Source organism: Miniopterus schreibersii, assembly GCF_964146895.1.
Source record: "Miniopterus schreibersii genome assembly, chromosome: 3".
Classification (NCBI taxonomy): Eukaryota; Metazoa; Chordata; class Mammalia; order Chiroptera; family Miniopteridae; genus Miniopterus; species Miniopterus schreibersii.
The window spans coordinates 76,218,735-76,242,493 of NC_138103.1; the positions used below are offsets into that span (position 1 = coordinate 76,218,735).

General features: G+C 39.2%; 1 protein-coding gene across 3 annotated transcripts in view; it reads left to right on the plus strand.

The window, feature by feature from the left end:
- Nucleotides 1–23,759, plus strand: part of PDE4D (phosphodiesterase 4D) — a 1,110,805-nt gene that overhangs the window by 641,428 nt on the left and 445,618 nt on the right. The window contains exon 1 of one of the 3 annotated variants that reach the window (XM_081131080.1): nucleotides 20,732–22,056. The exons of the other annotated variants lie outside the window; for them this stretch is intronic. Within the exon in view, the coding sequence (XP_080987206.1) occupies nucleotides 22,010–22,056 (47 nt within the window). The 5' untranslated portion in view covers nucleotides 20,732–22,009. Of the gene's footprint in view, nucleotides 1–20,731; nucleotides 22,057–23,759 lie in introns of those variants that run through there. 3 annotated transcript variants of the gene reach the window in all.

The following is a 23,759-nucleotide window of genomic DNA, read 5'->3' on the forward strand; positions in this document are numbered from 1 at the left end:
CCTCAGCAATTGGAGATAAGAAAACTGATCATTTTAAAAAGAAAGTACAAAATTTTATGTGTCTATATTATACTTTAAAATCTTAGGCAGATATATCATTCTTAGGTCTAAGTAATACATTGATAAGTTAAACCCTTGTTTATCTTAGTTGGAATATATATATAAAAGAAGCCTTCCTTCCCTACCTTAATTTTAGCTCTTGAAATGCATTGGATAGAAGATAAGAATTATAATCTTTGGAGGAGCAGCTTTCTACCAAAAACCACAGAAGCAATTCTGTTTGGCACCTGCCAGAATACTAAATTTTAGGTTAACTTCAGCAGTTTACTTTCCTTTTCACAGATAAGATTTGTGAAGACGAAGGCCAATGACTAATCCATCCTTTGGGAGAATTACTAGGGATCTTTGTTCTACTTAGAGACAGACATATGGGGACTTGGAAATAGTTTTTTGTAGGTAATTCCTATTTTTAAATTCAACATTAGTTGCCAGTTTGGAAGATTGCTACATTATGTTTATCACACAGTTATAATTTCTAATGGTTTGAGGAGTCATAGATCTGACCACATCAATACTTGGCTGCTCCCTTTCAAAATGGAAAGACAGTGCTGAAACACCAAAATACTGCGCCGAAATCTTTAAAACTAAAAGCAACTGGTTTGCATATAAGGTAAAATAAGAATAAAACTGGTGGAAATGATTGCAGTTTTGAAATTCCATTGTAAATTATAGCCTAAAATATTGTTTTGTTTTATTTTTTTTAAAAACATGTATGCCAAGAGGTTTTACTTGCGTTGGAAGTTAGCAAGCCTTATGCTTGGTTTTACTATTGAGACAGATTGTAGATGCTAACAGAAAATAGAGTTACTTTTTCTAGGCCCTGGCAGGCGATTTTGAGATTTTCTACAATAACTTGCTAATATAGGAAACTTCCTATATGTACTTTGCTAAAGACTGGGTTAAGTTAGATTGGTATAAACTAGATTCTTTCTAAGGCCTTTCAATTACTAATTATTTCTCTTTATAAAATCATTTCCCACATAAGATAGTTCACAATATCTCAGTCAAATATTCAGTTGATTCTGAATGGATCAGGCATAAATATGCTTTTAAAAATGCATATTCTCTTAACTTTTTTACATATCCCATCAAATTAAGTTGGCTTATTATATTTACATGTGAATATGGGCAAGTCTGATATACTCACAAGCTATATTTTTATATTCCTTGCTTCTTCTTAAGGAGGGAGAGATGGGCAGTAGTCATTCATTCATTGACTTGTTCAACAAATACTTATTGATTTCCACCCATTCTAGGGACCACTTCTACGTGGAATCTAAAGAACATAATAAACTGATGAACACAATAGATCCAGTGCCATGGAAGCATGGATCAGACTGATGAGTTTCAGTGGGAAGGTGGGGGTTGGGGTGGGGGTGGGGGGAGAGATTAACCAAAGAATTTATATGCATGTAGGTATAACCCATGGACACAGACAATAGTGTAGAGAAGGCCTGGGGTGGGGGGTGGCGGTGAGGTAGAAGGGATCAATGGGGAGAAAGGGGGACATCTGTAATACTTTCAACAATAAAGATTAAAAAAAATAAAAAATAAAAATTAAAAAACCACAATCAAGGAATCAGAGATATATTGAATTAATTGCTTTTAGGTCATTAATGAATTTGACTGTGCTGTTGCACTAAATATAGCTGATACTGAACCAAAGGTCCTTCATGATCCTTAAAATTTTCTTGAATTTCTAAAGAAATACTCAGGCTTATGGGAAGAAGTCTTAATGAGACATCGTGCTATTCAGGAGAGAGAGAGGAAAAATCATAGTTTCTGACCTCAGGGGCAGTGATGAAATAATAGAGCAAATGCTCTAGGGAAATTAGTTTTTAGGAAGTGGAATCCAGTGGCTCATTGCACATTCTAAAATAGCTTCAGAGTAAGAATGACAGTCTGGTTGATTGGGTTTAGTGATGTGGATAGATTTGGCTGCTATATCATCCAAAGTAGATTGAAAACCCCCAAATATCAATGAGATTTTATGAAGGTGTAAAGACTACTGGGTAGCAGTTCCTTCTAGGATTTCATTTAACTGAGAACAGCAGGTATGCCAAAGAGAGATCAGAATAATTTCAATACGTGAATTGTAGTCAGTGAAGATATATCATCTTAAATGTGTTCTTTTGCCGATCCTGATTTGTTCAATCCACAGATATTTATGGAACATTTAATGTGTGCCAGGCACTGTGCTCGGGACCATGACAGATATGATCCCTGTCCTCCTAGAGCTTCTGTCCTAGTGGGGGAGATAGATATGCTGACAAATGACACACATGTGGAATGTGGTGAGCACTAGAACGGAAAGTGGAAGGGTGCTAGTGGTGAGAGTAACAGGGGCATTTGTGTTAAAGAGTGCTGTGAAGTCACCCTGAGGGTTCAGTACTAACCCATGTATGAGAACCCTCCTTAAGGACATGCAGATTTGGGGTCTAGGTCCCACTTCTTTCCATTTTCTAAGAGACCTGGGACCCCTAGCACCTGTCTCCTCCTCCCAGTGCTTTGTTTTTCTCCACTGACTCCCCACCCCTGTCATTATCACGTGTCTCCAACTCTGAGATAAAAACATCACATTTAACTTCTTCTCTCCAGCCTTACTGACTTCATTTCCTCACCACTAAACACCTCCCTTGTCCCCTCTCCCCTTGTGTTGATTTTTGTTTCATTGAGGTGTGTCTAAATGGATTTTTGAGACATCGGCCTATCAAAAAGTCTAATGTACATATACTCAAAGTTTTAATTCACCTGAACTACTTACTTCAGGTATCCATGTCTTTTTACATTAAATTATGGCCAGTGTATTTTAAAATAATGACTATGTTATTTACATAATGTCTCATAATAGGTAAGAGATGAGAACAGATTAAACTGTTCCAGACTAAAATGAGGCTCATGATGAAAGGACTTTAAAGTTGAGACCTGATCAAGATAGAACCAGGTGTTGCTACATGACACAGTGTAGATGTAGAATGGATTATTGTCATAAAGAAAGAAATAATAAATTAATAACCGAGTTAATAATAAATGAATAATAGAGTGATTGGTTCTTCGTTGTTTACTCTCCAAGGCAGTGGGCATAAATTAGGTTGCATTAACATGCACTTCCCATATTCCTCTACGTACAATCTTTAGCCATGTAGATAGCCCTATGTTCCTCACATTAGTTAGTGGTTCTGGCTAAGGGTCCCTCTGGGGTCGCTGACTTGAGCTTCAGTCATCTCAAGGCTCAGCTGCTTTTAAGGTCGCTCAGCCAGCTGGCAGGCCTTGGCTCCTTGCCATGTGAGCCTCCCCATAGGGCTGCTCGTAATAGGACAACTTACATCCCCCAGACTGGGACATCGGGGAGAAAGAGGCGGCCTGGATGCACAGAAGCCACAGTCTTTTATAATCTTACCTCACAAGTGACATTCCATTACCTTTTGCTGGATGAGCAACCCCGGGGCGCTGTGGGAGGAGGGACTACACAAAATAATACCCGGAGGAGGGCAGCTGGGGCCGCCTTGGAGCGGGGTGATGGTCCCCCTCAAGGAGGCTGCTCCCCTCCCTCTAACCCCGTGGCTTCAAGGAAATGCTCTTCCAATCGCTGGCTGCCCAAACGGAGCAAGCACGATTCAGGGCCGCTCTCTAGGGTTGCCTCATTTGGGCTGGTGTCGGTCGGCCCCTGTGCAATCAGATGGTCCCTGTACCTCTTCCAAAGGAGTGCATCCGCCCTTCCATAGGACGTTTTCCTTATTTATGTGGTAAATGCTATTTTAAAGTCACTTGTGTTTAGCTGGTGGTTGTACTTTAAATGTTAGCGGACGTAATGTATAGCAAATAAACACTTGATAGTGTTTCCTGCCCCTTTCTACAGAAGCATGAGCTACGTGAGCGAAGTGTGACTTTAAATAGGACCCTGGGAGCAATCAGAAACAGTGGCACCAGTCACAGAAGCCCCAAGTTAAAACCCATCCTTGTCAGCGTTCTGTGATTCCACATGCCAGTATTTCTTTTAGGTTAATCAAGAAATTGCTTAAAAGATGTTAGAGGGAAAATACAATTTTCTTAAGAAGAAGAAAGCAGACGATATGTATAACCATTGTAATAATAAGTAGGGGAGTGTATATGTGAATTTTTATGCACTCCTGGTTTCATTGAGCAAAAGCACAGAGATTTATTTTCCTTTATTAACTAATACAGAAGTAAAGCCTGCTGTGCAGGGAAGTAGGCAGTCCCTCTTACCATCTCCTGATATTGACAGAGTTTATTTTACTAAAGCTTCAGACTAGCTTCTTTTTGTTATCCCAGTGATGTCTCCTGGATTAATTCAGTCAGACCGTGTGGTGTGACCAATGCAGGCAGTTTGTTAGAAGCACGTGGATAGCTTGCCCCATCTTCATTGTTTCTGCATTTTGGTCGCTTTTATCCTGCCATCTTAAATCTCTCATACCCCAAATTATAGTGTGCTCACTTTATGCGAGGTTTTTCCTCCTACCCACCTTCTCCTGCCTCCTCCAGAGACATTTCACTTTATTCCCAAGAAAGATGTTATCGCCCTCCCCTCTAAGCATGCTGTGTTTACATTTCTCTGCTCTTTTTCTCTCTCCCCTCCTGGCATGCTGGTTTAATCAATTTTATAAAATGACTTTCCTGGCAGCTGTAAAAAGAAAACCCAGAGCAAGTTAATAGCAATCTAATACTGTACCTTTTGTCATTTCCTTAAAATGTACAGAAATGTTTGGTCATTGGATTGATTTTTAATGATCTAAATGATCAGATGTCTCAGCGCTGCACTGCAGCAGCCTGATAATAAATAGGAAAGAGGAGGGGCTTGGGCACTGGGCGTTCACGCAGTACTGGATGAATAATTCCCAAAACACCAGCCAAGGAGACAATATAAAACATCAGCTTTTGCCAAATTATATATTTGCATTTTTAAACAATGGCACCTAGCTATTTTAATTTTGCATATGGAGGAAAGAAAAGATGTTATTGATGAAGGTTTAGAACGTCACTGATAGGGTTAGGAATCAAACTGCAGCCTAATTCTATGCTTATCTGTTGACATAAGCAGGACGTCAGTAAAATGCCTCCCAGTATCCCCAAATAGCATCTTGGCATCCATCCTTAGATGAGGGAAAACGTTGGTTATTTTTTTTATCTAAAAGGCAATAGAGCTCCCAAAGGTGTATGAAATCAATAAACTATAAATAAGTCACTTGTTTTTTCTTCTCTGTGAGAAAGAAGAAAGGGGGGGAAGATAAATATAAGGAAAAGAAACAACGAAGGTCTCACCATAAAACTTTTGAACTAACTGTAACTTTGGGTGACTTGCTTAACTATTTTGTGCATTAGTTTTCTTACTGCAAAACGAACAAACCAGTAGTACTTCTCTGGAAGTTTAAATGGGGAGGGGCAAGCCAAGTATTTAGCATATGGCACTTGCTAGTCACACAGCTCATGATCCTTGTTACCCCACCTACTGTCTAACACTGCACCCCTCTCCCAGGCGGTCATTTCCGGCCATGTCTTAAATCCGCAGGGCAAGATGGCTCGCAAAGTGTAGTTGGCAGATTGGATTTTGGAGTCCAGTCACCGTTCAGCCACTTACATCTGGATCCCTGGGCAGTAACTATCTCTTCAAGATTTTCCAGGTTCCTCATCTGTAAAGAGAGGGGTATTAATACTCAGTTTATAGGGTTATTGTATATATTAAAAGAAAGAACTTAAATAAACCTAATGCATAAAACCTTCCCCAGAAGAAAGACAAAAAATTGTTTCCTTTTTTTACCTTTTCCACTCATTTTCAATGTGTTATTGCATGTTTCTAAATGTCACGTGGAAAGAAACTTGTTAGTTTCTTATGCTAATGATTTGATTAATACAACACTCTTTTGAGAGGCTCAGCTCAATTTACATAGCTAGAGTTGTATTGATATTCTGTTTACACCAGACTGATCTGGGGCTTACAATGATAAAGGGGGTTTTATATATATTTGCTGCCTTGTATGGTATATTTCTCTTTGAAAAAGAAGGTAATGTTTCATTTTAAAATGTTGGATCTTCGTCATAAAGTAATCAAGTTGGGCTGACCACCAGCCTAATGAATTTCCAATGGGTTAGCTTCGTTTAGTCTGTTTCATGGCCTGACTCAGCTCGCTAGTGCCTGACACTTTGGCTTGGAGGGTGTGACCGAAGAGGCTCTACCCCACCGCTGGTCAGCGTGACCCAGAGGCACTCTGTACAGATGGTATCAGGAGCATGGTGTTTGTGTTTGAAAGACACATCATCCCTCTCCCCACCCCATGTTGGAAGAAAATTAAATTTCGATGGAAAGACCACAGCCCGGGTGTTGTACTAACAAGCATTTAAACTCTTGTTTGAGAAGTCTTGTACTCTTGGGGTAAATGAAATCAATTTTGGTTTATAATGACAGTGATATGTTAAGTCTTTAGAAACAGATCATCAAAATATAAAGATATAAATCAAAATATAAATTAAGGTTTACGTAAGGTTGGAAAGTTTATAGCAATCAATTATATTATAAAATATTACAATAATTTTTAATGAATAGAAAAAAAGAATAAAATTTTGGATTATTAAACACTTATTTTTACCTCCAAAAACAGCAATTCACCTACAGATTTTATACATCTATCTCCTTACCTTTATATATAAAATATTTTGATCATTTGTTAGTCGATATGCATTTTTAAGCATCTTCACCCCTGTTATACATTTGTGGGTTCAGAAGTTACTAGGGAGGAAACAGAAAGGTGTGGTCTCTCCAAGAACTCAGCATCTGGTCAGAAAGACAGAAACAGGATTTTTTTATTATTATAAACAATACCAAAATGAGTATCTTTGTGTTGGCATGTGAGTGTGTGCTCGCCCCCTGATGTGATCACTTTTGTAAGATAGACTCCTCCAAACCAAGTGGTATGTGTTTTACGTGTTTAAGAAGTCTGCTAAATTGCACTCCAAGAAAGCCTTCCCTCGTCCATGTTTCCGCCAACTGTGCAGAGATGTGCCTCTTTCCATCCCCCCATCATTGGACAATTTTAGTCTTTATTCTCTACCAATGTGATAACAAAATAGCTCATTGTAGTTTTAACTTATTTCTTTGGTTACGAGTGAGATTGGCCATCTTCCCGAATGGCTATTAGACGTTTGTAGTTCTCTTTCTGTGACACTTACTTGCATCCATTTCTCATTTTTCTTTTGAGTGGTTGGTTTTATCCTGATTAACTTATAGACCCTCCTTAAGGCGAATGACACAAAAGCCACACCCGGGCTGTGTTTACAGCCCACTCTGCCAACTCGCTTTGCGTTAGCAGTTGCTGGGAAAGCCTGATTACTGGCTGCTGCGTCCGTCTACATTGTTTCTCTTACTACCTAAGGTAACAGTCCCACTGTTGTCAGCAGGTTAGGTGACAGACATTTGAGAAGGGCAAGGGAAACAAATATTATGTGAGACACATGGCTAACCTATGACTTCTAATGTAATCCCAAATAAGTCTAAGAGACATCTATCATAAGATTCACCGAAGGCTGGGAAATGATTCCACGGTCGGTGAAGTGTAAGAGACCTCGGGTCTGTCTGATGATACCGAAAACCTGTGCCCCTTCCACCAAACCATACTTTCTTCAGAAAAATATTCTCTTACCCTCTGAGGAGATGTAATGCAGAAATGCCAAAACTGAGGCTTAGGTGTATCCATCTCAAGCTTTGGGTAGAGGCTAAAGGAGGGAGGATGAGTCCGATGATAAGAGGGAGATTGACTTGGGAAAAGGAAGAGAAAATAGGACAGAGCATCTCACAGGTTCTGGACTTGGTGCCTGTAGCAGTGAGCAGGAGCATGACAGAGGAAGAGCCTGTCCGAGGACTGCAGGACTCTGACCCCAGTGTTTGTGAGCTGCCACAGAGAGAACATCAAGAGAGCAACAGCAACAACAATGTGGACTGGGGAGCAGGTAAGGTTAGTGGCCCCTCATTGTGGGATGCCATTCAGACAGTGGAGTTATGAAAAAGCAAAGCTTCACATGGCGGCAGGCTTCCTCAGTAGCAAGTGTATTCAAGTACAAGAGATCTACCTTCATGGGAGGAAGATTAGTTGTACCTTGGCCTGTTTACCCAGAAGCAAAGATGTGGGTAGTAAGATTACTAGAAGTATCCCCTTGGAGTATAAGGGACAATTATGATAGCTTAGGCTACCAGCTTTCAGTAATTCCATCTGGTACTTTACAAATTAGCTCATTATGTTGCTGTTCTTATGAATACGTTAGTCTGCAAACATATCATTGTCACAAATTAGTCACCTAGTATTTCTCTGAAAGTGGTTTAATATAAGCACACCCACACCGTAATATGGAAAAGCAGAATGGGCCCTTGCTTGATCTCTAAGTGGAATTCAGCACACAGTGATTTGATTTTCACGGGGTGTTTGGCATACATACCATCTTCTGTTTTCTAAGGTTAGAATGTGATTATTGCCCTGGATGTTGACAATGTCATGGACTATTAGAAACCTCTTTAGTTTCCCCAGGAACTCCACGGGAAAGCCAAGCCTACTGATAAATGATGAATTTTCCAGTTGAACATAGCTTTTATTTGTTTTTATTTACATTTGTTATAACTGGTGCCATCACAACTGTTGATGCAGTTCAGTAATAGTAATTGCAGTTTTGAGAATTAACTTAAACATCTGATTTTAAAGTGCTTTTGTGGCAGATGAACTCACCCACCAGTTATTCAAAAGGAAGAAAAAGAGAAAACAGAAGCTTCCCTCTTCTAACTTCATTACCTATTGAGAAGTGCCCATGTTTGGATTATAATAAATACTTCAAGGTGACCATCTCCATGAAGGCGTCTTCTGTGCATGTTTGGGGCTCCCAACTCAACGGCTTAACATGAACAGATAAGGAAAATGTATTGTCTTATAAAATGAAGCTTCCAAGTAGACTGTTCCAGGGATGGCTATGAAAAGGCTCGGACATGTCACCTAGGCTTAGCACGCTGTCCTTTTGCTCAGACTTACTCCCCTCATTATCACAAGACGATGGCCCTAGCCAGGCACAAAGTCTGAAGGCAGAAAATGAACCCTTTCTTCCCTAGACTCCTCTCCCTATGATACCCTGCTTCCAGAAATCATCTCAGCCGACTTCCCTTTGTATCTCTTTGTCTAAGTTTGGTCTTAAGACATAAATGAATTTCTGGCCAGCAAATGGGATGAGACTTCAGGATTTACCCCTGAGCTGGGCATGGAGTCACCATCTCTGAGTACTTAGCTGCTTCCAAAAGAAGATTCCTGCAAAAAGTATTGGGTATCTTGCCATTTAGGAAGAAGGAAGGGTGGATATTGAGCAGGTTACCAAAATGGTAAAGGAACCATGATGTTAACCAGATTGTAACCAGTGTTATCACTGAAGGTTCAGCAAAGGCAGTGGTGCGATACAATAGAAGCTGCATCCTAAGCGAGGTGCCAGTCCTAAATTCCAATTTTCAAAGCAGGCGGCCAAGAATTGGTTTCATAACTTGGGAGCCCTTCCCACAGGTGCCTTTCATCCATATGGAGACTCTGCAAGAGTTCAGAGGGAAAAGGAAGAACAGTTTACAAAAAGGTGTTCTGTGTTTCTCTTTGTTTTTAAGAAAGAGAACTGGGTAGTGCTGTGAGTCCTGCCTTACCATCCCTCGAAGGGGCTGCACTGATCTCATTCACATCAAGCCAAGAGAAAGAGGCTTCCACGGTGGGATGTTTTTCCTCATGAACCAGATGTATGCCACACCAGAGAGAGAGCTGGCCTTGAGCCGTTTTATGTCCTTCCCAAGGGGGCCGTCTGGAAAAAGCACTTGGACTCCAACAGCAAGAGTTTGCAGGGATTTGGCCACTAGGAAACCAGGGGCTTGCTGGGGGGCTGATTAACCAGCAGCACTTTGAAACAGAGCTCTGCCTGAGTCATAGGAGCTGCAGCCAGGGATCCCAGCAGGGATGCAGCTGATGAACCCACAAAAGTGCCCAAGAGACAAAGAGGAAGCTTTCAACATCTGCCAGGAATGCAAGATGCCATCTCATGACAATGCTAATTCAAGGGGAAAAAAATCCCTCTGTTTCATAGTCTCTCCCTATGCTCTCCACGCCACAGTAGTCAGTCCCAACAGCTGGCAAGTCAGGATAGCAAGGAAGGGGAACATAAACCCTAACCCCTACCCTACCCCCTCACCCCATTGAAAGCGGGTGGGTAGTCTTTTGTGGGCCCAGCTGGGAGCAGGGGGAAGATGTGAGTTAAGTCAAGTTTGGAGTTTTGGATTATAGTTTGGATTGGACATTCTAATTTCTGAACAGAATCTGGGCTGATGCTTTAAAGTGAGTATAAAGCTCTCTATTGCCTACATGCCCTCAGAAAAGTCACAAGACTTTCTCCATAAATAAAACTTAATGGGCTTGTGAGAAACCAAAATATAATGTGTTTTAAATACATATCACAATGGTTTTGTTACAATATTGATACCCTTTTACTACTTAAAAAAATATTTTTATTGATTTTTAGAGAGAGAGGGAGGGGAGGGAGAGAGAAAGTGAAACATCAATTTGAGAGCAGAACATCCATCCGCTGCCTCCTGCACATCCCCTACCTGGGATCCAGCCTGCAGCCCGGGCATGTGCCCTGACCGGGAATCAAACCCGCAGCCTCTTTGGTGAAAGGGACGACACTCCAACCAACTGAGCCACCTGGCCAGGGCTCCCCTGCTTTCTTAATCTCTCTCTTTCACTGTCTTTTGCCTCTTTATCTGAAACAAATTAACATTCAGTGGAGAAAGTGATGAAAGGAATTTGAGAGAAATAAGCTAATATTTTGACTGTAAGTTTAATAGACATCAGTCAGAGAAGAAAGGAGCGCTCTTACCAGAGCCTCTGGATGTGGCTGTAGATACACATACACTGCTGGTTCCTGTGTGTGTGTGTGTGTGTGTGTGTGTGTGTGTGTGTGTGTGTTTCAATTTAGGCCTCTTGATTGAGTAATCATTAACTCAATGTCATGCTAATTCTCTGTGGCTATTCAGTATTACAATGTAGTATTAATTTTAAATTGCTTTATTTGTGGAGGGAAGGAAGGGACTTAAGAATAGCAAAAAAAAATTAAAAAAAATTCTTATATGGTGACTTGTCCAGTCAAGATTTTGATTGAAAAGAAAAGAAACAAACTCAGATGAGCTTCTTTAAAAAAGAAAAAAAAAAAAAAAAAGAGGGAATAGAGTTCCTGTGAAGAAACAGAAATTCACAGGCACAGCATCTAACTGGGCCCCGCTGGATCTGTAAAACCGGAGGCTTGAGGCAGCCGCTCCTTTTGTGACCGTCGGAGCGTCGCTCCCTGTGTCCGTGTTATATTCCCGGCCAGCCGCTCTCTGCAGCTGCCAGATTCCCATGGACAGCAGTTTGCGCTTGACCCAAAATGGGAGCTTCAGCCCCCAAATCTACATGACGTTTCGTTTTAAACCCACCTGGAACTGATTAGAGTCTCTGTTTTTCTTGTGACCATTCACATTCCAAAGATAGAATAGTAATATTTGCTACCCAGAGAATGAATCAGGTGGCAGCAGATCCAGTTTTTATACCTATTCCAATCAGGTTTTATAAAGTTAGGGTGTAGGGAAGGCAAGCTCTTCAGAAGGAGCTGTAGGCAGACATAAATAATTATGTTTGGTACAGTGATGTCTTTATTTATTTATTATGATCACCATTGACTCAGCAAATATTTCAGTGAGCACTTAACTGGATGCTATTCTAAGTACTAGATGCAACAGGGACAAAACAGAGCAGAAAAGTCCCAGTGTCCCCATGGATTTTACATTCTAAGGATAGTCTTTAACCATCTATTTACAAAATAACTGGAGGAAAAAAAGAGTAGCAATGTCGTCTAAAGTAAATACAAAATGTTGAAATATATGCGTATGTAATGCCTATATTACAAATATATATATAATTTGCAAATATAGTCCTATTTGCTTTCACTTAATTCTGTTAGCTGTCAATGGTGTATGAGTGTGCATAAGGGTGTGTACTGGAAGCAGTAGTTGAGGTCTTTGGATTTTAAACAGCACCTAGTTTGTAGACTTTGATGCAGCCTCTTCTAACTTTCTATTAACCTTTAAAGACAGCATTTAAATTCCGTCAGCATTTAAATTTGGCCAGCGGGGCCCACCCCTTTCGTCCGATAAAGGTTAAAATGACTAGGAAAATACAACCCTACCCCCAATTATAATTTAAAAAGCACTAAACCCAGGACTCAAGATGATTTGTTTCCATAAAATTAAAGAATAAGTTAGACTGAAAATATAAATGGTAAACTACCTACCCTGTCCAATTCTAAAAGTAGGTAAAAGTAATTTCTTATGTTTACCTGGGCCAGGAAATACACACACACTATAGTAGATATGTAACTACCTTAAGTTTTTAAAATATATATATACAAGCAAACACAAAGGTGGATCGAAATTAAGAAGCTATAAAATTAGCCCGGCCGGGCGTGGCTCAGTGGTTGAGCGTCGACCTAGGATCCAGGCGATTGGGGTTCTATTCCCAGTCAGGGCACATGCCCAGGTTGCGGGCTTGATCAATGACTCTCTCATCATTGATGTTTCTCTCTCTCTCTCTCCCTCTCCTTTTGTGTCTCTGAAATCAATAAAGATATATTTTTTTTAAAATAAAGAAGCTATAAAATTATAAAAAACAAGTAGATGTTTGCAGATGCTCACATATTTGAGCTGGAGTAAAATAAATACTATTGTCAAGATGTGTGATCAGATGTTTCATTTTGCAAGGAGACAGAGCTTTAATGTTGAATAGTTTCAACTCTAAGTGAGTTCAACTTCTAGCCTCAGCTACAGTATTCCCATGGACATAGACAAAGAGAAATCAGTTATTCATTTCTATTTTTAAGACTCAGTATTGATTCATCTAAAGATAGTAGTGGAATGGTTGAACTCTTGAATATATAGTTTGAATTTGACTGTTCAGCTTTGAGATTTGAGATTAGATTTTTCAAATTATATCAGAGATTCCATCAGAATCTTGGGTTTGATATTTTAATATGTAGATATTAACTTTAAATGAATATTTTTCCTTAATAGTAAGTATAGTTTTTTCTTCATTGGTATGTTAATTATGCACATAAACATGGAAATATTGTCATTGAGAAGAAAAATGAATGAGGCCCATGTGTGTTTTTTTTTTTTTACCTCAGAGGTAATTAATTGGTCAGTAGGTTGGCATATATCCTTTACATTGGCATAAATGTAGATTTATATATACATGAATATTTAAATTGATGAATTTATATTGAAGGTATTATTCTGCAAACTTGAGGGCTTTTTATTTCACCTACCAATATTTCAGGTATTTTTCAAGTCATTCTCAGGGATCTATAATGTTCCATAAACATGGGCCTTATTTTATTACATGAGAAATGTTTTTCCACCTGTGAGCTTCTAAAGCAAATATGATACAAAACCTTTAGAAAAGGTTAAGGTAAAAATGAAATATAATTACACTTCAGAAGGGACTTTCAACATTACCTAATTGGTTTTTTCTTTTCCTTTTTTTTCCTATTTTAATTTTAAGTAAATTGCTTACCAAGTGAAAAAATAATCTATATTAAATTTTCTCAGGAGCCCATTTAAAGTATATGTAAACATTTAAAGAACTCACTTCACAAGTATTTTTCTATAATTTATCTCAATACATTAAAAATTATAACCTATGAATTTGCTATAATTTATATGTTACAGATAAGGAAAGTGAGTCTCATAGAGATTTATTGATTTGTTCAGAATTATACAAAAGGTAAAAGGCAGAACCTGAAATTAATGACTCACATTTAGAGAGTCCAAGACACAATCTTTTTTTTTTTTAAATATATCTTTATTGATTTCAGAGAGAGGAAAGGAGAGGGAGAGAGAGAGATAGAAACATCAATGATGAGAGAGTCTTTGATCAAGCCCGCAACCGGGCATGTGCCCTGACCGGGAATTGAACCCCGATCGCCTGGATCCTAGGTCGACGCTCAACCCCTGAGCCACGCCCGGATGGGCTCAAGACACAATCTTAATTCAACTTTTTCTTCTTCAAACTTGCTGTGGATTTTTTCCACATTTGATTTTTAAATAAATATTAAGTGCTTTCTTTGTATTCTAGCATTAGGTATTTCAGCATTTCTACTTCCAAAAATATTAAAAGTAGAATTTAGCAAGCATTCTAAATTATCTCAATTATGAAATGTATTGTGTTTCATGATATGAGAATTATTTCCTGTAAATGCATATATTTATTATTTAAAATAAAATTTAAGCTTAGGCAATATGATCCAAAATGACTTTTTGCCCTGACAGATGTGGCTTAGTTGGTTAGAATGTTGTCCTATATACCAAAGCGTCACGGGTTCAGTTCTCATTCAGGGCATGCACCCAGTTGGCGAGTTCAGTCCCCATTCGGGACACATAGGGGAGGCAACTCATCAGTGTTTCTCTTTTACATTGATGTTTCTCTCTCTCTCCTCTCTTCCTCTCTCTCTAGAATCAATGAAAAACATATCCTCATGTTAAAAAAGAAACGACTTGTTATATTAGTTAAATCATGAAAATTTCCAACAAAGTATCTGCTGCTTTTAGGTGATCAAAATAGGTGTTTAATAAATATCCTTTTCACTTTTAAATTGGTGGTAGTGTCCTTGGTTATAAGAATATGTAGAAATTGAATGTACTAGTAACCTACTGAGACAGGATGCAGTCCCCTGAATCTTAGCAATTGAAACGATAAGAGTTCCTCTTATTTCAGTCATAAATGTGCCGAACAACACTCCTTCAGATTTTGCTAGAACTTGACAGAAGTGGGAAGTCATCACTAACAACGTGGTCGTCAGTTAACATTTACTGAGTGCCAACATTGTTTTTGGTGTTATAAATACACAGAAGACGACACTGTTCCTTCCATAGGGATAGGTTTTCTGTAAGGGTGGGGGAGAGGGTTTGAGCTCAGATGTTCTTTCCCTGCAGGGAGGTATGGGTGGGGAGTGTGCAGTCATCTTGGGTTTTAGTCTGCATATTGGAATGGCACTCATAATACACATGCATATGCAGAAAGTGCACATAAACTTTGTTTTCTATAGGAAGATAATTTTTTATATTGCTTTGTTGGCTTTAAGTGAAAAAGTAATATCTCCCAATATGTCCAAGTGCTGCCTGTAGCTTCTATTTTCTGAGGCGAACATATTTATGCAACTAATATAGAAAATGTTCTTTAATATGTATGTAGAGATATTTGTATGTGTAAGTATGTTTATATAAAACCAATAGGTAGCATAGAGGGACCAAATGTTTTCGTTTGACAACTAAGAGACAAAAGTTATCCAGACTCACAAAAGAATGGGACACTTTACTAAACTCTCTGAACTGATAATTAGTATTCATAAAAAAGTAATAAAAGATCACCTTTTAGGTTCTTTTCATTTCACATATAAATCTAGAGGAGTTTTCATTTTATTTCATCTAGGTTATTTCAGAGGCAATCACTGACACTAGTTATTGGTTATAGCAAAATGTGACGGTGACAGAAAGACGTACCTCAACTTAGATCAGTGGTTCTAAAATGTGGTCCTTGGACCAGCAGCATCAGAGCCACATGGAGATTTAAGAGAAATGCAGAATCTTGGGTCTGTCCTGGACCTACCGAATCACAAACTTTAGGGAAGATTCTGAATGGCCCGTGTTGTAACAAGCCCTCCACACGATCCGGCTGCATGGTAAAGTTTGAGATCCACGGATTTAGAGAATCAGATACTTCTTAGGATAGCATTTCTTTGTTACCAACCTCCTTGTGTTTATATTGAGTTAGTTTCGGCCCTTCATGTTATTGTTTCCTTCTCTTTACTTTCTTTTTATTTATCTTTTTTCTTTTTACTAACTTCTTGGGTGTACACTTAAATTTTACTCTTTACCCTTTTCTAAAATAAGGACCTAAGTCTTTAGATTTTCAGGAATCACTGCTTTTGCTGTGTTACTACAGGTTTTCAAATACGGTGTATTATTCATTTATAAATATTTCTCATTTTTCACCACATTTTCTTTGACCTATTTTCAGAAGGAAGTTTTTCTTTATTTTCCTAATATAGGGACTTTGATTTTTTTTGTTATTTCATCGTCTTGTGTTTAGAGAATGCTATTTGTACGATATTTCTGTAAAATGTAAAATGTAGACTTACCTCACATTACCTTTTGTAAGTGCTCCAGTTGTCCTGGAGAAGATTGTGAAATTTCTAATTATTGGATCCATCCTAGTTATGCCCAGTAACTCGGCCGTGTCTGCTGTGTTGTTGTCATTCTTATTTGGCTGCAGTTGGCTTTTTGTTTCTGTTGTTACTTATGCGACCTGTCTTTTCTCTAGTTTGAGAAAGATACGGTGAACTCTGAACTCTTCCCCCTCCACGCACACATCTTATGATAGTAATTTCAGATGTTCCTGCAGCTCGGGCTGTGTTGCTTCTCTTTTTTTGGTGTGTAAGTTTTGAAACTCTAGTCATTTGTTGCTGCACTGAACCTTTTTATCATTATGTGGTGCTAAATCCTTAATAATGCTGTGGTCAGAGAATTTCTTTTGTCTGAGATGAATATAGCTACTCCAGCTATCTTTTACTTATTAGTTTCCTGGAATTCTTTTTCCATATGTAAAAGTAAATGAAAATTTACTTTAAAAATTAAAAAACAAAAAAATAGAAGTGAAATTCTGGGAATCAATGACGTTTGTTATTACACCCTCCAGAGCTGATAAGTGATAAGAATTTAGGAAACACCCAAGTTCAGAGACCAGGGTGTGCCTTCATTGCGCTGTTATGCTTGTATTAGCATAAAGCTATAACAATCATTTGTTTTTGACTCATTGTGAAGGAAGCCTGTAAATTGAAGGGGTTTGAAGAGTCTTGAAACTGACAATACAAAGATAAGAATTGGCTTAGAAAGTGTTAATTATTCCTGCTGTTATGTTTTGGTAAACATTTCCTTAAGAACCAGACTCCCTTTCTCAAACCGAACCTTGAAATAAAACAGGTAAAAGCAGAGGGGCTCTGAAACAACACAAGGTACCTGGCCTTTGCTTTGCCCTGCAGTTGTCCTGAGACAACTTTGCAAAACAAGAGGGCTCCCAGGAACTTAGTTTGAAAACCATCACCTTGACAAGCATAATCTACTAGGCATGGCAGAAAAGGATTTAATTATTGGAAAAGGGCCCGGGGACACTGACTAGTTGATATTCTCTGATTCTGAGGGCACCAAATAGAAATAATCTTTCATCGAAATGTTGATTCGAGTATTACGGTTGCTTTGAGTTTTTAGTTTTCACTTATCAATCAACTGATACTCTGTTTTGTTTTATTTTTCTTGGATCAGTCTCATATGAGGATGGTTAATCTGAGTTTGTCCCTGAAAGACCAATTACTCTTGTGCTTGTTGTGGGATTAAAAGTTTTAAAGAGACAAAAACCAGCCTTTGTGCCAGTGGAGCTGAGGCTGTGCCATGGCTATAGCAGCCTCACCATGCTGCTGCCACTCTGTGGTACCCTGCTAATAATTAGCACTCCCTGATTGAAATGATGGCACTGGGACCAGCCATAAGTAATCTTTCTCATCACATTTATTTCTAATATTTCTCACAAGTTCCCTGAAAGGATGATTACCATTTTTTGTAGGAAAAAACAGACAGATGTGTATTACCCTAGTCCATTAACATTTTAAATCTTTAAGAACTTGTTTTTAAATTACAAACCTATTAATTCTGCCCAGGTGTTGTTTCTTGAAGACCACACATTTGTAAAATGTTAAGTTTGGTGAAGCATCAGTTTGTAAAATAGTGGCCATAACTTTGAAGACTCTGCTTATAATAGACATGAAATAAAAATGCTGTAAATAAACCATTTCTATTCTCTAAGCAAGCCCATTCTTTTATATATGTTGCCTTGAGTTTTCAAAATACTCAGTTTAAGATTGTTTATTTATGTGTAGTCTTGGTTCCCTGAACTGTGAAATAAATTACATTTTTCTTTGTTATCCCTGAAGCAGAAATTTGGCTTTTCCACTATTTATCATAGTTTCTCAGTTGTGTGTCCTTTCATTTTAATTTGTTATACCTTACTCTAGATCAGGCCCATGGGCAGTATACAGCCCGAGAAATCATTTGGTCTGGCCCTGCCAAGGCAACCACAGGCGGGACTTGAAATTCAATAAACCTAGGAGCTTTTTTCATTGCTAATTTTTAAGTTGATAATTTTATATGGCCTGCAAATGATGTTATAAATATCTGAATTACCCTTGGCAGAAAAGGTTCCCCACCCGTGCTCTAGATGGTTGCACATATAAAAATAGAAAAAAAAAAACCACTCAAGAAATGGTTACTTTAAAAGTATTCAGTTGAAATTTCCTCCTGGTTTAAATATATTTTAATTTTACATCTCCTTTGGCAATATAATGACTACATCATTAGTGTTTTTTATTTATAAAGTGCTTTGCTTATATCATTGCCGACAAATGGAAACATAGCTGACAAGTATTGGATGCTGAATTGTGTGGTAACTGAGAAATATTCGGAGATATCTTTGGTGTCACATCACCCATGGTATCATGTTGGCATATAAACAGAGAGGAGTAGAATGGGCTAAAAATATAAAGAAATTTTAAATAAATTATATCTATTATAAGAGAAAAATTTCTACATAACATTTTAATCTTTGTATGTGGTATTTTCCGTGGAGACCTATTCCTTTATATAGTGGAAGAACTAAGTATTGGTTTTGAATAGCCTGATGTCGGTTATCATAGCTTCATCACCACCACCACCACCATCATCATCATCAAAGAATGCTAACCTGTGGAACAATCTGAATCCTCTTCTAGATCTACTGCTAATATAATGCATGATGAACAAATTCTATCTTTTGGGAGATTCATTTTCAAAATTTTCATGTGTCATACTCTCCTCAACATGATTCTGTGAGGCTAAAATAAGATAATACCTATAAAGATAATTTTTTAGAAAGCATAACACTAATGCAAGGTGGAATTATTATGGAGGGACGATAATATAGTGGTAATGCATGCAGGCTCTGGAGCCAGACTTTCTTTGTTCAAGTCATGACCCTTACTAGATGTAAGGACAAAGCTACTTAATCTCTGCATGTCTCAAATTCCTCATGGGTAGAACAGGTCTAATAACAATCCTTACCTGATAGTGTTGTTATGAGGATTAAATGAGATAATAATGTAAAACACATAGTATAGGGCCCAAGACATTGGGGGGTGCTTCTTAAATAATAATATTTAAATATACAATATCAAATTTTGCACTACTCTGCAATGCTCAATTCAGAGCACTCAAAGCTGTTAAACACAATTCAGCCTGAAGTTTTCATCACAAATGCCCTTCTGGAAGAGGTTGATTCCCTTTAGAAAGAGGAGGTTATGAGGACACTGCCTAGGCTACATGAAATCCCAACACATATTCTCAAGTTCCTTTCAAGCTGTGGTACCATCCTTCCGAACCTGCAAGTTCCAGCTGCTTTTAAAGGAATCACTCAGTTCTTCCTCCTCCCAGAAATACTTCCATCAGTATCATTTGATTAGAATGAAAACTCCCCAAATCATGGCGGTTCTCAAGACTAAATTTATTTATACCTGGCTTTGAATTTATAAGAAACCTACCCCCACCTTACCTCCACCGCTGGGTAATATTTTCTGCGATGACCGGGCCTCACTGGGGAAATTCTAACTGAACATAATAGCATGGTGCGTTAAACCTTGCCAGGGCTCCATTGAATATTAAGCAGTGGCATGCAGGCTAGTTAAATACCTAAGTTAAACGTGATACATTAGTATTAAGTACACTGCTACAGTATAAAGTCCATTCTCCTACTGATTTCCAACAAACACCCTTTGTGTGCCAACCTACTATCACAGGAGTTTACTATTTTATTCTTGCTCCAAAATGGCAACAACAATGATGGGGTGCTTTCAGGGGATTGCTGAACGGGATCATTGCAACAAAGGGGCAATCTTGAGAAGCAAGATGTCACTGGCAGGCACTGAGATGCTTTCTCCCGGCCCTCCCCAGAGCCACACACCCCTCGGCAAGCAGGCAGCTTTCCGGCATGCGCAATTGCAACTGAAGTGTAACTGACTTCCGTACAACTGGCTTCCCCAGGATTTCCTGTGCAAAAATGACCGGCCGGGCATCTGGAGCTACATGCAAATCATCAACTTCATAAGATACATTGGTTTAAAAAACACACAAAAGGACTCAAAGTGACCAAACTCTGTCGTCTACCAATTCGCTCCCACTTCTTTTATTCCCTTTCTTTCCCCTGGGTAAGGAAGGAAAAACAAAAACAAGAACCCTCCCTCCGTAATATCTGTTTGTTCAAGGTGTTGCATTTCTGTGAGCCTATTTACAGGTTCTTTTACTGCTTTGCCCGTCTTGCCTGGTAATGACTTACTGAAGAAAATCTGCGTTTTCAGGACGAGCTGCTCCTTTAACCCCTTTGGCTCGCAGCTCCTGGGAGGCTGGCAGGGAGCAGGGCTTGCTGCAGTGTCTGGGAACCCACCTAGAGGGCCCCCTTGACGCCAGCACATCCCTGCCAGGCAGCAGGCAGCGGGCAGCAGGCAGGCGGCAGGCGGCAGGCAGCAGGCTGCGCCGGCAGGGCTGCTGCAGAGTTAGTTACAGTACCAGGAGCCCGCAAGTGTCCTGAGCCGCTCGGACCCGGAGCCGGGCGGCGCAGCCCCCGGCAGACAAGGCGGCCGCGACGACTCCAAAGCTTCTGCTGGAAATTCGGCGCTGGGGGACCCCAGCGGGAGCCTGTTGCCATTGTGTTTTAAAAGCATGCAAGGTCTGTATGGCTTGGGCATGAGAATCTTTCAGAAGATGTCAGAGCATCAGAGTAAATGACACCTACTGGGGAATTGAATTGGGGGTGAGAGAGAGAGAGAGAGAAAGACAGCGGGGAAGAAATTCTTAGACAACGTCTGACTCGCAGCTGTGAAATTCATTTTCTTTCCAAGGCAAAATATGAAAAGCCCGCACATGGTTTTGATAACAACAAATTAAAGGGGTTTCTGCAGTGAAAGGATCAATAGCTTAGTCATTTTAGTTAAAGAGACCAGACAGCCTTATTATGGGGTTAGGCAGCCGAAATGAATTTCCTCATGACAGCACCTTCTGAAGTCATGATGGTAGGTAATTCTGTCCTGCAGAGCAGAAATTGTTCACTGCCTTCCCACTTCTGCCGTTGAAAACCAGCAATTCTGAGGTTTGGGGAAGAAGGTGGCTTTGGCTGTACATGGTTTCTAGCCCCTTTGCCCAGGTCTTTGTCCGACTCGTCTGAGAAGGCAGCACTGCGTTAAAGTGACCACACATGAATATGTGCCTAAGAAAGAAGAAAAAGCAATATTCATTTCTAAAGGACAGCATGGCAAAGCAAACTGAAGTTTTCCATTACCCTTCCAACACTTCTTTAACAAGGATAACAAGAAACTGTCTTTTGACTCCTTTTTTTCCACATTCCAGAGTCCTTCCTGCGAGGATGCATTAATTTACACTCTAGGCAGTTGGATTTTTACCAGGACAATATTTGCCACCATTTAGGATAAACAATTGAACTGGTGTTTTTTTAGTGTTTTGACTAATTAGTGGAACCTAAATGGATGGACCCATACCGGCAATGCTCTGTGATGTTTCTTTCTTCAGATCTTGGAAGGGCTTTTGTTGTTGCTATTTGTTTTTTTGGGGGGAGGGGGAATTTTTTTGGAATTCAATACTTGTTGCAATAATTGCCCATGATAGCTGCTCAAACAGGAGAGTTGGAATTCATCTGTGAAAATCACTACATGTAACATATGAGACCAGGAAAATATTGATGAGAGAAGATCTGCAAACATGATGCACGTGAATAATTTCCCCTTTAGAAGGCATTCCTGGATATGGTGAGTAATCAATACCCCCTTCAGCTTGTCCAGCTCAGAATTATAAAATTCCATGACAAGTGCCAGAGGCAGATTTGTCTTGAACAAGAATATTGGTATCAAGCGAGGAGGAAATGTAAAACACGTTTAAGACCAAATGTTGTCTGAGAAAGTAATGGTTATGCAATAACAAATTAGTTGTTAATATAAAAGCATCCCCAATAAAAAGCCAAGTATGAGGACATTTGGAATTGCTAACATTTCATGGAAGGAAAGAAAGCACAACAACTTTGCAAATGGCAACTATTTAACTAATAAATAAAGAAAAAGGGAGGTTTGGGATTTGCTTTTTTGCTCTTTTGTTTCCTTTTATTTGAAAATTCCCTGGGGAAGGACATACATGTATTTCTGACATCTAATATCAGTTTGCCTGGCCTGAGGTCTTTCTGAATTTCTTAAAGAAGGGTAAGGGAAAACTTAGAATGCTGAGTGAATTTTAAATTAATATTAAGATGTGTTGGTACCTCACATTTAAGGAATATTTTAACTCTTCAAGAAATGTTTCTACCAGAAAGAACTAATTAAATGGAATTCTAGCACACGAATCATGAAGTGCTCATAGAACTTGCATAGTGCGTTGATTTTGCTCATGTATTGAGGTTCAGTGCAATGTGTTAAGGTCCCTGGACATGTGACATCATGTACCATTTTTTATTAGAGTTCATGACTAAATGTATAGGAGTTAATTACTGAGGGTATTATGAGAGCAAAGCTCATTATTTAAAATTGCTTGTTTTTACCAGACCTTTAGGGTTGACTGGGTTCCATCTCTCATAGCAGAAACTTTGTGAATGCATAATAAAGGCACATTTTCAGGTTTTATGGCTACTAATATGCTTTGTTTGGGATATTGCAATCTGCCTGCTTTGGGAAGTACATTTCCCAAGTAAATTTTTTGGCTGGCCTCAGGATAAGTAATAGATATTAAAATACAGGTTTCGGAGGGTTTCCAGTTGCTTTTATGACAGTGTCTCAAATGAAAGCTTCCTGATGTCTAAGGCTCCACCAAAATCACTTGCTGGTTTGTTATAGACGTTTTAGCTTGTTTGCTAAAAATCAGTAACAGAGAGGGGTGGGTAACATCCTCTGTCACTCTTGGGCAGGTGCTCACATTCTGTCAACACCAGTACATCCAGGATCGAAGCTGTGGCGTATCTTCTTTCTCTGCTGTCCAGAGCCACCATTCCCACTCTCCAGCATGCTTGGGAGGGAGTCAGGGTAACATGCCTGCAAACCTCAGTGGCCCACTTCCAAGTGCATCACCAGAGTTCCTGGCTGGGTGGGAGGTTTGGTGCCATTGCCTTGCTGGTCCTGACGGTCAGGGTCAGGCATCAGCAATAAGGTCCTTGTCATTCTTACAGATACATTCACATAAATAGTCTTTAACCCTAAGATAAAAAGGTCCCGAAACAGGCCTTGGCACATAGTAGGCCTGTTTCTTCTATTTCTTATGCCTTAACCAAGGTTTATTTTGTACCTATTAAGATTTGTTTTGGGGAAAAATTGCCATTTTCATTTGCATAAAGTTTATCTTGCTATAAAGCAACAGTTTTTGTTCTGCGTAAGCTCTGTTGCTTGGGTCTATTTGTTTATTTTCCAATAGGTAGGATGTATGTGCTCTTCGAATTCCTACCCTTATAACTACCTCTTATTTTGTTGCATTC